This window comes from Delphinus delphis, chromosome 5 (assembly GCF_949987515.2).
Source record: "Delphinus delphis chromosome 5, mDelDel1.2, whole genome shotgun sequence".
In the NCBI taxonomy this organism is placed as follows: domain Eukaryota; kingdom Metazoa; phylum Chordata; class Mammalia; order Artiodactyla; family Delphinidae; genus Delphinus; species Delphinus delphis.
The window spans coordinates 46049692-46064205 of record NC_082687.1 but is presented as its reverse complement, the minus strand read 5'-3'; the positions used below and the strand labels follow the sequence as shown (position 1 = coordinate 46064205).

At 47.1% G+C, this 14514-nt stretch overlaps 2 protein-coding genes across 6 annotated transcripts in view; one reads left to right on the top strand and one right to left on the bottom strand.

Moving 5' to 3' along the window:
- Window positions 1-1539: 1539 nt before the first annotated feature.
- SOWAHB (sosondowah ankyrin repeat domain family member B) lies at window positions 1540-5883 on the bottom strand. The gene has a single exon (XM_060012324.1). It carries the CDS (start codon window positions 5557-5559, stop codon window positions 3166-3168), a length of 2394 nt encoding a protein of 797 aa, XP_059868307.1. The 5' UTR covers window positions 5560-5883; the 3' UTR covers window positions 1540-3165.
- A 144-nt stretch (window positions 5884-6027) lies between these two features.
- Window positions 6028-14514, top strand: part of SEPTIN11 (septin 11) — a 124301-nt gene continuing 115814 nt past the window's right edge. For 4 of the 5 annotated variants that reach the window (XM_060012314.1, XM_060012313.1, XM_060012311.1 and 1 more), the window contains exons 1-2: window positions 10002-10182; window positions 10692-10765. In XM_060012314.1, the coding sequence (XP_059868297.1) occupies window positions 10002-10182; window positions 10692-10765 (255 nt within the window). Of the gene's footprint in view, window positions 6106-10001; window positions 10183-10691; window positions 10766-14514 lie in introns of those variants that run through there. The other variant, XM_060012316.1, reaches the window with a different exon arrangement.

Sequence of the window (14514 nt, the reverse complement as noted above, 5' to 3'; positions counted from 1 at the left end):
ACGCTATGTGTAAAATCCTAAAATGTTGAACTAAAAGCAGTTTTACTAGCAGAAAATAACAGTATGGTAGATATTATATATAAGATTAAAATTCATTACTTTACAACTATGTCTACAAAAGAGCAAGTGGTTGAGCTAAGATTATCACCAGTTTCTAATGTTTGCCTCTAATATTAAATTGTAATTTGTTCAATTGCCCACCACTGTTTGCCAGCAAAGAAGCATTAACATCAAAGACAAGAAAATTTGAAAGGGAGACTTTAAAATTGAGTACATCCTATACAATACTTTTTCTTTGTCTTCAAATTAAGACTTTACGGAAGTTTCCATATTTGGAATTACACTAAGGTTTTCTGGAGGGAAAAATTGGACCATCCCTGGCTTCCTAGAAGATGCTTATTTTTCTTGACGTATCATAAAAGATACTTTTTTTCAACCTGACCTTAAATTCCCTTTCTATCTTCACCTCGTTCCACAGCGCCTTAGGCTGCCACACAGCAGAAGCCACCTATCTCCCACAGCCATAGGAGCTAAGTATCCCCCAAACACACCCAGCAGCTTTGCCCTCACAGAGGCTTCAACGTCTGAGCTGTCCTTTGAAACATGAAAGTTCTCCAGGAAAAGAGCAAAAGGGATTCTAAGCTGAAAGAATTCAGCACCAGGACAGAAACTGAGAGGGTAAGGGCATTCACACCCCGATGGGTCTGGCCTCAGTGTGGGGGAGGTTTGTGGCTGGCAGGAGGCTGGGACTGGCTGTCCTCCTGGTCTGTGCTTTATGACATGAGCAAAAGGGTGACTCCACCAGGTCTGTGCTGTACTCTGCTCTCAACACCCTCTTCTGCCCCACCCCCTCCCCAAATACATGTTGACCACGTAAGAAGGTTGACCACAGTCATAGGTACGATGTGGGGACAAAGGACAGACGAACCTGATGGATCCTCATAAGAATGAACATGGAACCCAAGACTGTGTCCTAACCATTGAGCAATCAGCCAATGTTGTGCTATGAAATCACACACTGAAGCCAAAGGCAAGAATGTGGTAGAACCAACAAAGCTGGTTTCTGTGGAAAGCCAAGATCATTCACCTAAAGATGCCTGGCCTCCCAGTAGCCGGCCCAGATTTTCTTAGCCCAGAGGACTCTCTCCTCCGAAATCCTCTGGAGCACTTAACTTTGTACTTATGACACTCTGCAAAAAATTTTTTTTCTTGTATTGCAGTTGTTTTGTCCTCATTCCTGGTACCTTTTTTTTCCTTTGCCTCATTTTAAAAGCTTATACCTAGTACAATGCAGCTTTAAAAGACATCTTGGGAGTAAGGTATGGTATACATCAGTCAACAACAAGTCTTGTTAGATTTTGAGTTCAAGAGGGGAGAAGTCATGTCCCATTCACCTTTATCAATCCCACAGCACTAAGGAAAATATTTGTTGAATGAATTGACATTGTGATAACAGTATGGTAAAGTAAAAACATTCTTTGGCTTTTAAAAGAAGTTGACATTTTTAATTTCTTCCCCCCCCCCCCCCCCCGGGAGATCACCGCCTGTACTAGGGTATTCACATAAATGTTTATCTTTTATGTTTAAAAATTTCATCTCTCCTAACCATACACCTGCTGTCTGTACTTGTAGCTTTTTTTCCTTGATGTGATTTGCCAAAGTTTCATCCCTTGTATAGGTCTTTTTGGAGAAAAGCAACCCTTAAATTTATTTATTCTGCCTATTTTTTGTTTGTTTTCTAATAGAACAGATATAGTTATTTCAGCAAAATTATAAAGTAAAACTACAAAGAAACAAAAATATTTGATACTGAGTCACAGTTTTGTAAGGCAGAAAGTTAACAATCATCAGCGTAAGTACAATAAATTATAAAGATCTGTTGATATTTTAATGGGGGAAAATAGCCAGAAGAAACACAAAAATACTTTAAAATACAACATCATTGCCACAGCGCATGAGAACATTTCCATAAAAAATTAACTATTTCCTCTTAGACACTTCATCTTTCAGCCCTCTTTGAATTTACATTCTGAAATCTTGATTTTCTACTGCAGTTTATAAACTAGCCATTCTCTCATTCCATGGACCCACAGAGATCAGTCCCACCACGAGCAAATAAAAGGACCACTTCCTGTTAGAGCTACAGCACTTCAAACCTAATATTTAATCTTAATTGGCAAAATGTTTAGTGCAAATAAAATTATATTTAGCAGCTTAGAAAGTTCCTGGTGGGGAGGCATTCACCTCATAACCCTTACTGCATCCCCAGAACAAAATCATTTCTCACTTTTCATGAGTATGAACATTGGCCATTCAAACCTACTGAAAACTACTGATGCTAATTCTGCTGTTTGTTACACAGGGAGTTTCCATAAAAGATGGTTTCAGTCACTATGCAAATGAGCCATACAGTTTTTACATTTGGAAAGTTCCCCTCAGGTTGATGTTTTTCTTAAAAAGCAGGGTCTGAATGTCAGTCACAACTGGATCTTACCCAACTGCTTCTCTGAAACGAGGCATTAATCATTTCTTGTGCTGGCTACCAAAGGTTGCATTCAAAGAAAGACCTGACGATGGGGCAGAGGAATCTCTTAAAGCAACTTCTACTCTCCAGTAATAATTTTACTGCACAGATTTGAATGCCAAAAAAAAAAAAAGGGAAAGAAGAGGAGCCATCTGATTTCAAACCTGGTGTTTTCCACTCTTAGCCAAGATTTGTTCTCCAAATGAATGGAAGCCAGAGAGCTCCTAGCCAGAGAGAGGATCTTGTTTGAGCTTCATCAGTTCCTTGAATTGCCTCTCTTCTTGTTAGACATCTGTTTCCTCTCTAGCCAAGGCCTGGGGTAGCTGCTTGGGAGAATAGTGTGGCCTGCTGTGCCCAGATCTGTGATGGCAAGGGAAGGAGAAGAACAGCCGGGTTCTAAGCACCTGACTCTGCTCCTTGTCTACGTTCACTGGCCCGAGGACTTGAGCCGTCAGAAAGCTTGGACGACCTCTGAGGCCCAGGATGTGCTGACGCAGAATCCAGGGAGGTAAACACTAGGTAGGCCATCTCACTTGGCCTGTCGACCAATTCCTCAGCAATTTTTCCATTCCCCCTGGATTCTCTCACTGAAGAGCTCAAGGATGGGGGTATGGAGGCCATGTTGGAGAGAGGGGCTCCCCTCAGTCACTATACTCTTCTCTTTCCCTTAGACTGGGGAATTTCTCATACTGGTTGGCTGACTTCCATTTGCTGTGCTGACTTTTGAGCAGTGCAGCAAAGGAAGTCTTTCGAGTGACATTTCTAGATATTTCCCGGCTCTTGGCCTTCCTGGTGGGGGAAGAGCTTCGAACCAAGGGATAGGTGGAAAAAATGGGCTTGCCCCGTGGGGCTTCCAGTAGCTGCCATATTTCCCCAGAGGTATTACTGGTCAGATACTGCCAAGGCTTCTTCCCACTGCTGTCCCGGACGTTCACACGAGACGCCAACCTTTGCACCAGCAATTTGATGATCCCCTGGTGGCCATGAATGGCTGCAAGGTGCAGCGGGGTATACCCACAACTGGACTTCACATTTACATCAAGAGCAATCCCTGCTTTCTGTGCGCCTGAGACCAAGTCCTGAAGGACCCTGAGGTCACCGTGTTTGGCTATCCAGTGCAAGGCAGTGTACCCGGTCAAAAAGTCTTTGTGCAAAGCCAGCTGGGGGTCCTCCCAGAACAAAGTCAACACCTGAATCCAAGAGCCACTGGCAAGCTTCACAATCCATTCATGCTCCCTGGCATCAAGGGGGACCAGGGATGACTTGTGCTCGGAAGATCTGAGGGGGATCAAGGCTGCAGGCCTCTCCCCTCCAGGGGCCCATGAGCTGTGTGGATGACCACACTCAACAACAGTAGCCTTAATGTCTGCAGGTTTTGGTGTCAAAGCGGCATCCACCCTTGGGCTGGACATTGCTCCCACCTTCGAGGGTTTCCTGGACCGGGGAGGGTGCCGGCTCCTTTTCAGCAAATCCTCCTCAAGGCACTCCTCATCCGAGGAGGACAATTTGGCTCTCTCTGCCCTAGAGCTCCTCCTTAGGGATCTCCTTAATTTGGGGACAGGCCAGGGCAAAGGCTGAGGGTGGCCTGCAAGGCCACCAGCTCCTATTGGGACGGGCTGAGAAGGGTGACCATCCTCTATGTTCCTGAGGCCCTGAAGGCTCCCGCTGGGGCAGCCCTCCTTTGGAGAAGGGGCCCCAGCTGGATTCCTGAGCCTTCTCCCATCTGAGGCTCCCGGGGCAAGGTGCAGCCCTTCTTCAGAACCCCCAGGGGACTCTTTGGGTCCACTGCTGCTCTCCTCGCTGCCGTGGCTCTCCTGGTCCACAAAGTCCTCCAGATCTTGTAGGGACAGCTGACAACGAATGCTACGAAAGACTGCCAATGGAGACTCCCCGAGCCAGGATTCCGAAACAGCGGGAAAGAGAGAATGAGGGGGAGGAGGGAGGTCGGGTGGTGCTGGCTTAGATACCGGGACCCAGAAGCCCGGCTCCGAGGGCAGCTGGGGGAAGTTGTCTGGCAGCATCGACCAGGCTCGGATGGGACCCTGGTTTCGGGCCTCGGGTATCTGGGGGTGTCTGGCCACCCACTCTCGAGTGCGCTGCTGCTGCTTCTGCAGGGTCGAATAATGCAGAGAGCCCGGGATCACCAGCTCGGGCGGCTCTCCGGGGGGAGTGGGGCAGGACAGGAGAGCAGGTGGGGAAGCCCCGCTCCCAGCAGCCTCGACGGTTGTGGGAGGAGAGCGGGGTGCGGCGCACACCGGCGGGGGCTCCGCGGGCGCACCTTCCCGCTGCGGCCTGGGAGCCCCGCTGTCGTCCTGGGCAGGCGGGGCCGGCGCAGGCTTCTCCCAGGCGCTGGCGGTGCCGGTGGGGGCGTCGGGGAGTGAGCGGAGCAGCGGCTCGCCCGGGAGTCCCCCCAGGCCGTTCTGGAGGCATTCCCAGCAGCGGCGGCCCTGCGTCTCGGCCGCCACGCACCTCGCTCCGTCCTGGGCGGCTGCGGGCACCGGCGCCCTGTGGCCGGAGCTGCCCCTCCGCCGGCCGCCTCTCCGGGCCGCCTCCCGGGCCCCGCTGGCCGGGAGTCCATTGCAGCCTGCCTCGGCGGCCGGGCCTGCGGCACCTGCTTGCTCCTCCTCTAGCTCCTTCTCGCGCCGCCGCCGCCGCCGGGGTTGCTGCGGCGGCGGCAGCGGCGGCGGCGGCGGCTCCCCCCTGCGCGCGAGGAGCGGGAAGCTGGGCGCAGCTCCCCCTGCAGGGGCGGCGGCCGCGGGCGGGTCTCTGGGTCGCTGCAGCCCCTCCTCCCCCAAAAGGTCCCTGTACCTCCTCTTGAGCACCACGTACTTGGTGCCGTCGGGGTCCTGGCGCACTGCGGCCACCGAGTTGACGAAGCCCTTGAAAAGCTCGCGGCGGCGCTGGTGCTGGCTGGGGGGCGTATCGGGGTCTCGGAGGAAGCTCTTGAAGTGGCTCAGCAAGGCGGCGTTGGTCACTCGGCCCCCGGCCTGGCACAGAAAGTCCAGTAGTGCCTCCTGGCTCAACTCTCGGGCCATCGCTGCCCCGTCGTCCCCTGGCCCCGAGGTGTCTGCGTCTCGTCCTCCCTGCGCTCTCCCCCGCCAACAGAAACCCTGGCCTGGCGTCTGTCACCTGTGCCCGGGGCGGCGCCACCCGCCTCCATCAGCCACGGCCTGCTTGCAGCCCCAGAACGTGCCAAGAGGGCCGCGGGTCCCCGGGGAGAGGCCCCGGTGCTGAGCCCCGCGCGCAGCCCAGGGTGGGAGAGGGCGGCTCCCAGGCCGCCCCTGCGCGATGCGCGCCTCGCGCAGCGAGTCCCCGCTGCGAAAGTTCCCGGGATAGGCCGGAGTCGGTTTCACCTGCGCCCTGGCGACGCCTCCTCCCCGGCTCTGGGGGAAGGGCCCGGCCCGCCTCCTCCTGTCCCTCCTCCCTCTGAGGTCTCCCCCACCCCTGCCACCCATCCCAGATGAGTCAGGCTGGTCCGAGCCCGGAAGAGCGCCGTAGGTGAGGTCGCCAGCTAGCCGGAGCCGGCAACGTACAGCTCGGCAGGTCGCGCAGCCGCTCCCGTGCAGGGGAATGGAAGGCAGGTAGGCGACCAGCCGCTCCTTTGGGTTTCGGCCACGTAGGAAACGAAAACAATAGACCTGTTCTTGCCCTCTCCTTTAGCTTCGTTAGTCACGGCTGAAGCCGCTGGGTGAGGAAGAAGGTGCAAATTAACCAGCATCTTGCTGTCTCTCCAAAACATACCTTTATTAACGATGTAGGCTATTAATTTCAGATACCCTGAGGCAGTATCGAGGTCGGGGAAAACTCATTTTGCATTCAAAACAAGCCTATCTTGATCTGGGGATACAGCCGGGGCGGCTCCTCCGGACACCGGCTCCTAGGGATGTAAATACACCGAAGTCTGTACCGAAAAGAGAAATCACTCTGAGGATTACAGGTTGGTTAGAGGGAAAAGGAAGGCCTTTTTTCCTTCCTGACAGTCTCACGTTAAGGTGCCGGAAAAATCTAATTTGATGCTGAATTCCCTAGTGACTGAGATGAAGAGGAATTACGTCTCGACAGTTAAGGTATTTGGTGCCTTTGTTTTTATCTAGTCCAAAATTTATGAACAGAAGAGATTTGTACAGTCTCTTTTGTGTTAGCTTAAGTGGTGAAGTCTTTCCCTCCGAATGTGAGGTTTCCTCTATACCTTCAGAATGTTAAGCATTACAGGCTCCTTGATTTGACCCTGCTGCTCCCAACACTGGAATGTCTGCTTGACTCTCGTTCTCCACTGCGGGGCCTGCCGAGAACTTCCTAATTCCACGTCCATTTGTAGACTAGAGCTTGAAAAACTCTAGTTTCAAAACATTGGCCTCTTCGGGACAGTAGAATCACAGCACGTTTCCTAATAGCTGCTTTCCCCCTACATTTCACTTGTCCACATGTTGATCCTGCCCTTTCTGTAATAATCCTTCTGGTCTTATCCTGTTTCTTTATCAGTCCTAGTTACATGCCAAAAATACTTTCCGTGTTTTATCTACTTACCTATCTGACTCCACGACCTCTCCCATTCTTTTCTTTAGCTGTCTTCTTATTTCTTTCCATTGTAACTGGTTGTTTATCTTCAGCCCCAACTGTGACAGCAAATATGTTTATTTTGGGGAATATTTCGTATTTTCTCCTGCCCTGTCAATGCCAGTCTTCCTTCCTGTACTCCCCTCATCTTTCCACTCTTTCTTCTTTTGCTCTACTATTTCTAATTGTTTCATGTGTCCCTGTTCTTTTTGCTGAGGGAGGGTATTGAAAGTATGTTGGCCGCACAGTTGTCAACATGTGTTAGCGTGGGCCAGCTTTACTGATGCCGCGTAGGCCACATTAACTGAGCTTTGTTTTACGTCTCCAACATACCCTGGTACTTTTCCATGAATGAATTGCAATCCTTGGCTTTAAATTATTTAGGTCAGAAAGAAGAACTGGGAAACATTGTTTTCTATTTTCAGCATTTTCTTGAATCCAAACCCAATACTGGGTTAAGAGGGGGTAAGTGTTTTCCACTGAGGTCTCTACCTTAATGTCAAGCCTCTAGAATAGTTATTAAAAATAAAGGTTTTGTGTTAAACTTCAGCTTCCTTTTGTGTGTGTCTGTGTGGTTTTTTGTTTTTTCCTGATGGAGGCTTATGGAACTTGCCAGGTGTGTCCACAACTGGGGCAGGAGGGAGTCCAAACAGAAAACTCAGGGGGGCACTGAAGAGTGGCAAGTGGAAAGAATCCCCCTTTGGTACTTTCCAAAACTCTGGTTACAAAATAGGGGACTTGTGGCAAGAGGGGGTGATGACATAGAGGTTTGAACTTGAAGCACTTAGGACTAGAAAGAAAGGAAGGGGTCATCAAAGTCATGGTTGTTGAAGTCAGATTATCTTTAGTTGAGGGTGGAATTAGCAGGTCTGGAGGAGTAGAAAACGGGGAAAGGGAAGAAAAAAAAAAAACCATTGCTTTAGCTTTCTGGATGCCCAGGTGGTTTGGTGTCCAGATCTTCTCTCTTCCTTTTTCTCTCTCTTGTCTCAGGTTAAGGTGATAGTCAATTAGAATGCTCTTCACCTTATCTCAGGGAACATTTTTATGCTTCTCTCATGTATAAGTTCCTCATCTTCAGAAATATTTATGGGGCACCTGTGTTGCCCTGGCAGTGCTGGAAGTGGGTACAAAGAACACATGCTTGAGAGCTCACTATTTACTGGGAGCAACAAACAAGAGAAATGGCTTAAACTTGTGCATTAAGTGCATCAGACGCTGGAAAAATTGAGAAGCAGCACATAAAGGAAGAGCCTAGACTCAGTTGGGGGGATTGGGACAATTTTCCAATAAGAGGCAACTTGGAGTAGAGGATGTGAGGAAGAGGCAGAGGAAACATTGGTGCAAAAGCAGCAAGATCTGGCTCAGCAGAGTCTATCTGGGGAGCTAACTGCAAACAGATCTACCTGGCTTGAAGGAAGAGGATGTGTGAGGATGTGCTAGAAACAAGACTTGCAAAAGTAGGAGGGAGTCAGAAGAGGAAGGACCTGGGGAGTGGAGGTGGGGTGGGGAGTGGAGTCTTTGAAGAATTTTTGGGAGGGTAGTGACCCGACCAGATTTGTACTTTAGAAAGATTATCCTGGAGGTAATTGCTGGTTTGGAATCATGACCCATATTAACAAGTCAAAATAGCACTTTGCGGAGCAATAATGAATTTAACCAAATCTAAGACACTATTGACTATATGATACAGTTTGATTTCAGAGATGTTCAAATGTGTGTGTGTGTCGGGGGAAGTGCCTCTTAAAGTAGAAGAAGTACAGCATGTTTAATAAAATTATATTTTTAGAAAGAAAAGTGTATTGGGAATAAGATTTGAGGATTGGATCGGGGTAACTAACTTTTTCTTTACAGCCTTATGAACTATTGGCTATTTTACAATAAGAGTATATTCCTTTTTAGTTTGAAAAAGACACTAAAGGAAAAAAAAGCCATAAATGAATAACAATGACAAGGGAAAAAAAGTAATATCAGATCTTTAGACTGGAGGAGGGAGATGGAGGCCAGCAGGAAGAACAGTCTGGAAATTACTGAGATGATCCAGAAAAGGGAGCCAAATGTCTAAGTTCAGCAGTGTCAGAGAAAGAGAGATGAATGGATGGATTGGAGAGATAGGGGGCCAAGTCAAGAGGATTGCGAGCCAGAGGAGTCTGGGGGTGAGGAGTAAGCTGGCTTCTCTGGTGCATCTGGCCTGAGTCTCTGGATGGACGGTTGTAACCATATACACGAATAGTGAATGTAGAACAAAGTCAGTTTTGGAAATGGGAAAGATGATCAATTCAGTTTGGGACATCTTAAGTTGAGGTGCCTACAGACCATAAAAACAGGAACGTCTAGGAGGCAGTTGGCCATAGGTTGGAGGCTCCAAGAATGTATGACTTTAGTATATATAAACAGTCATCTAAGTCACAGGTGATGATAAAATTGCTTAGAGAGAGATATGCCAGCAGTGGGAAAGGAGCAGGGTGGAGGGTGAATCCACATTTACCAAAGAGAAAGGAAAATAAACCTGTTAGGAGACTTAGAAGGAGCAGCTAGAGGGGGAAGAGGAACACCACTGAGCGTGGTATCATGGAAGCACAGAAGCAGAAGGGGGAACAGCTTTCTAGAGTTGACGCCAAGTTAGATAAGAAGTGAAATGTGACCATAGCCTGTTAGGTCGCTGGGGCCAGGTCTGGAGCAGTTTCAGAAGAGTGGTGGGGACAGACATCAGGTTACAGAGGGGTGCAGAGTAAGTAGGGTAAGAAAGACTTGACCATGAAAGGAAGGAGAAAGAGAATTCTAGATATGGAGAATATCAGATCATGTAACCTAAGATTTGTTTTTGGTAGTTGTTAGAAGAGATATGATCATGTCTATGTGCTGAGGGAAAAAAGCCAAGAGAGGATAAGTTGAAAGACCTAGAGGAGAGGGTAAATAATTGATGAAACAGGGCATGGGGGTGGGGCTGGAGTCCGGAGTCCAGGTGGAGAGATTACCTGGGACAGGACAGAGAGAAACACTTTTCCCATCGAGAACAGAAAGAAGAAAAATGGCTATTGCATTAATTAGGGGGCTAAGAGATCAGGAGAAAAGATTTGAAGAAGTCTTGGTGGGGCTGAAAAGTAGGTACAAAGGCAGTAAGTGTATATAGAGCTTGAAGTTTAGGTTACTGTAAGCAGGGCATCAAATATTCTTAGGTCTTGGGGCTTAAGGTTTCCAAAGTGGGATCATTTGGAGGTGATGACAAGATTCAGAGTGTGACCATATGTAGTGGAAGTGAGAGGCACTGGAGGGGATAACATCACGGAACTGTGAGACAGGGTGTTGAATGAGTCACGCAGGTTACTGAAGTCATCTAGGATGGAGAGGATAACCATGAATCATGTACATCAGTCTTTAGTCCCATGGTATGAGTAACACAAATGGCATTTTGCCAGGAGCAATCGCTCTGCTAACTGACTGACACGTGTGTGTCATGTTCCAGATTACTGTCCTTTATTTGATCCTCAAAACAAGTATGGGAACTGTGTAGGACAGAGATCATCGTCTTGCAGGAAGTAGCTCTCCATGCTATCAATATGTATGTATGTTTTGTAGGATGTATTCTGATGTGCTTATTCTTTGCCTTCAGTCCAAACCTCTACTGTGGATGTAGAGTGGAATCTCCACCCAAGAAGGTGCAACTGTTCAATGTCAACCCTCCAGGTAGGTGGACAGATCCCCAGGTGAAGCTAGAGCTAAGAGGTATCACGGAAAGGCAGGAGAGAAAACCAGGGTGCTGGCCCACTCTCTCTCTCTCCCTCCATTTCTTCCCTCTCCTTTCCCCCTCCTCCCCCACCCCTCCCCCTCCTCCTCCTTCTCTGTCTCTCTCAGGTTTGGATTTCCACAAGTCTGGGTACTCCCGAGGGTGCTCTGAAGTAGCAAGGGGAAAGCATTTTTGTGCTGGGCTACAAGCTGAGGTTGAGGGTGCTAAGTTACAAGCCAGATAATTGAATGATATGGGGCTCTCTGGATTTATTTCCTTTCTCCTGTCCTGAGCCTTTAATCATTTATTTATTCATCAATATTTATTGAGGGCCTACCATGTATGCGCTTTTCTGGGGCTGGAACACAATGGTAAAGCAAACAGACAAAATCTCTTTTGGGAAACTTATACTCCAGTAGGGAAAAGAGACAATAAACATAAAAATAAACAAGAAAATATCACCAGATAAGTGATGAGATGCAAAAGCCAACTGGTATGATACTGACTGGAGAGCTACTCTGGCCAGGATGGACAGGGAAGTTCTCTCTTAGAAGATACCAGGCAATAGGGACCTCAGTGCTAAGGAGGAGACAAGCCATGTGAAGGTAGAAGAGAGGGGAGCAGGGTGGGAAAGCATTCCAGACAGAGGGAATAGCTAATGTTTGTCAGAAATGAGTGTGATATTATAGAAAGCTAGCGAAATGCCACAAATCCCATATAAATTAGCATAATATGTTTATAAATTAATTGCCTAATAAACTTTTATGACAACTTTGTCTATATTGTTTAGTGCATACCATTTGATCATCTCATCAAAATTTTCACCCTCCTCTTTAGAGAGAATAAAAAGCTAATTTATTTTCTTCTCTTAACATATGGTTGAAATTTACTCTTTTTTTTTTTTTTTTTTTTGCGTTACACAGGCCTCTCACTGTTGTGGCCTCTCCTGCTGCGGAGCACAGGCTCCAGACACGGAGGCCCAGCGGCCATGGCTCACGGGCCCAGCCGCTCCACGGCGTGTGGGATCTTCCCGGACCAGGGTACGAACCCGTGTCCGCTGCATCGGCAGGCGGACTCTCAACCACTGCGCCATCAGGGAAGCCCTGAAATTTACTCTTTAATATTGATAGCTTGAAGCTCAAAGCATTTTACTTCACACACAAATATGCTGGTTGTTTGTAGAACCGCTATAGATTTGTGCCATACAAACACAAGGATTGTGATACATTTATTTCCCAAAATTCTTTTAATTTATTTTATTGAAGTATAGTTGATTTACAATGCGTTCATTTCTACCATACAGCCAAGTGATTCAGTTATACATACATATGTATTTATATTCTTTTTCATATTTTTTTCCATAATGGTTTATCACAGGATATTGAATATAGTTCCCTGTGCTATACAGTAGGACCTTGTTGTTTATCCATTTTATATACAATAGTTTGCATCTGCTCATCCCAAACTCCCAATCCATCCCTCCCCCACCCCCCTCCCCCTTGGCAACCACAAGTCTGTTCTCTATGTCTTATTTCACAAAATTCTTATCAAAAAAGGAAAAAAATATGTGTTTATAATTGTTCATGCTTTATTATCAAGTATATTCCTAACAAGGAAAGAAACTCTGTTTTGTTTTGTTTTTTTAATTGGGGGAAGTTGCCCAAGCCTGAAATATTTTCCCCCAGCTTTATTGAGGTATAATTGACAAATAAAAATTATATATATTTTTAAAAGAAAATGAGGGACTTCCCTGGTGGTCCAGTGGCTAAGACTCTGTGCTCCCAGTGCAGGGGGCCTGGGTTCGATCCCTGGTCAGGGTACTAGATCCCACATGCACCAACTAAGAGTTAGCATGCTGCAACTAAGACCCGGTGCAGCCAAATAAATAAATTAATATAATTTTTTTTAAGTTTAAAAAAAAAGAAAATGAAAATAAAATAAAACAAATGAGTATGGTGTATTTGAGGAACAGAAAGAAAACCAGGGGCTAAGCTGGAGCACAGTGAAGGACGAAAGTGTGGAGTGAGAAGAAGTCCAAACAGTGAGCAGGGTCTCAGTCCTGCAAGGCCTAATGGGGTTTGGGTTTTCGTCTAAGCGTGATGGGAGACTATTGGAGGTTTATAATCAAGAGAGTTGCATGTGATTTATGTATAACAGAACATCTGGCTGCTGTGTTGAGGGTAGATTATAGGGGATGCCAAAGTAGAAACAGAAAATCCAGTCACAGACGACTGCAGAGGGCGAGGCAAGAGATGGTGGTAGCTTGGAATAGCAAGGTATTGGGTGTAGAGTATAGAGATTTGGAAAATATTCTAGAGATAGAAACTAGAGAATGTGCTAGTGGGTTGAATATAAATTTACCAAGATTGGGGGTAGGAAGATGAGCATTCCCTTTTGGAAAGGTTAAGTTTGGGATGAGCATGAGCCATCTAAGTAATGATCTAGAAAAGGCAATTGCTCAGAAGTGAGGTCAGAGCTGGAGATATAAATCTGAGAGTCTTGGGCATTGAGATGGTATTTGAAAGTTATGGGATAAGATGAATTTATCTAGGGAGGGAACCTAGAAAGAGAAAAAAAGACATTCTTAATCAGCCTCAGCATTCGGGGTCTAATCTTTAGTAGTATCTTGCTTAAATATTATGACCTGTCTCAGTCATACTATGGCAATGAGAGAAACTATAAAATCCTGTTTTGTCCCCCTAAGGCCAGTCTGCTGCTTGTGGCTGTAATAGACATTAGTGTGAGACACCCAGCGAGTAAGGTTAATTCCAGGGTCTGGAGTAAGGTCCACTGACCCCTCCCCGAATGGAAAAGTCTCCCTCCATTGCCAAGTTTACAAGATTTAGAAGTTTAGGGGCTTCCCTGGTGGTGCTGTGGTTGGGAGTCCGCCTGGCGATGCGGGGGACACGGGTTCATTTCCCGGTCCGGGAGGATCCCGCGTGCCGCGGAGCGGCTGGGCCCGCGGGCCATGACCGCTGAGCCTGCGCATCCGGAGCCTGTGCTCCGTAACGGGAGAGGTCACAACAGTGAGAGGCCCACGTACCGCAAAAGAAAAAAAAAAGTTTAAAATTTGTTAAAGGAGTCAGCAGGTTTTACATATAGGAAAACCAAGTTTCAGAGCTTAGTGTCTTGTGGAACTGGTGCTCAAATCAAGCTGACCTCAAATCTAGCATTTTGCACCAGAGTCATAATCTTTCCTCAACTCTCTGGAGTACTTGACTCAGTTGACCATTTTCTCCCTTTGAAATCTCTGTCTTGGCTTCTATAATCATTGCTCTTTTCTGGCTCTTCTCTTACCTCCCTGATCCAACTCTGACTCTCCCTTGCTAACTCTTCTTTCCATTTCTTCTTTCCATGTTCTCTACTCGTTCTCTGGGTTCTACCTGAGTGATGTTGTCTATTTTCCCAGATTTAATTACCACCTGTATTCTTAGGATTCCCAAGTCTATCTGTGATGCTCACCTAGAAAAAGCGCAGACTTTCAAGCAGTTGCTCTAGTCTTGACTCTGCCTGTAACTATCTCCTTAAATTGGCCAATATACAAACTCTCTGGGTCTCAGTTTCTTCATTTGTACAGTGAAGGAATTAGATCAGATGATTCTGTAGTTGCTTCCAGTGCTCACATTCTGATTCCAGACTTGATGTCCCTTCTCATGATCTCTATAGTAATAATGACATTGATTGCATGCTCTGTGCCAGACATGGAACC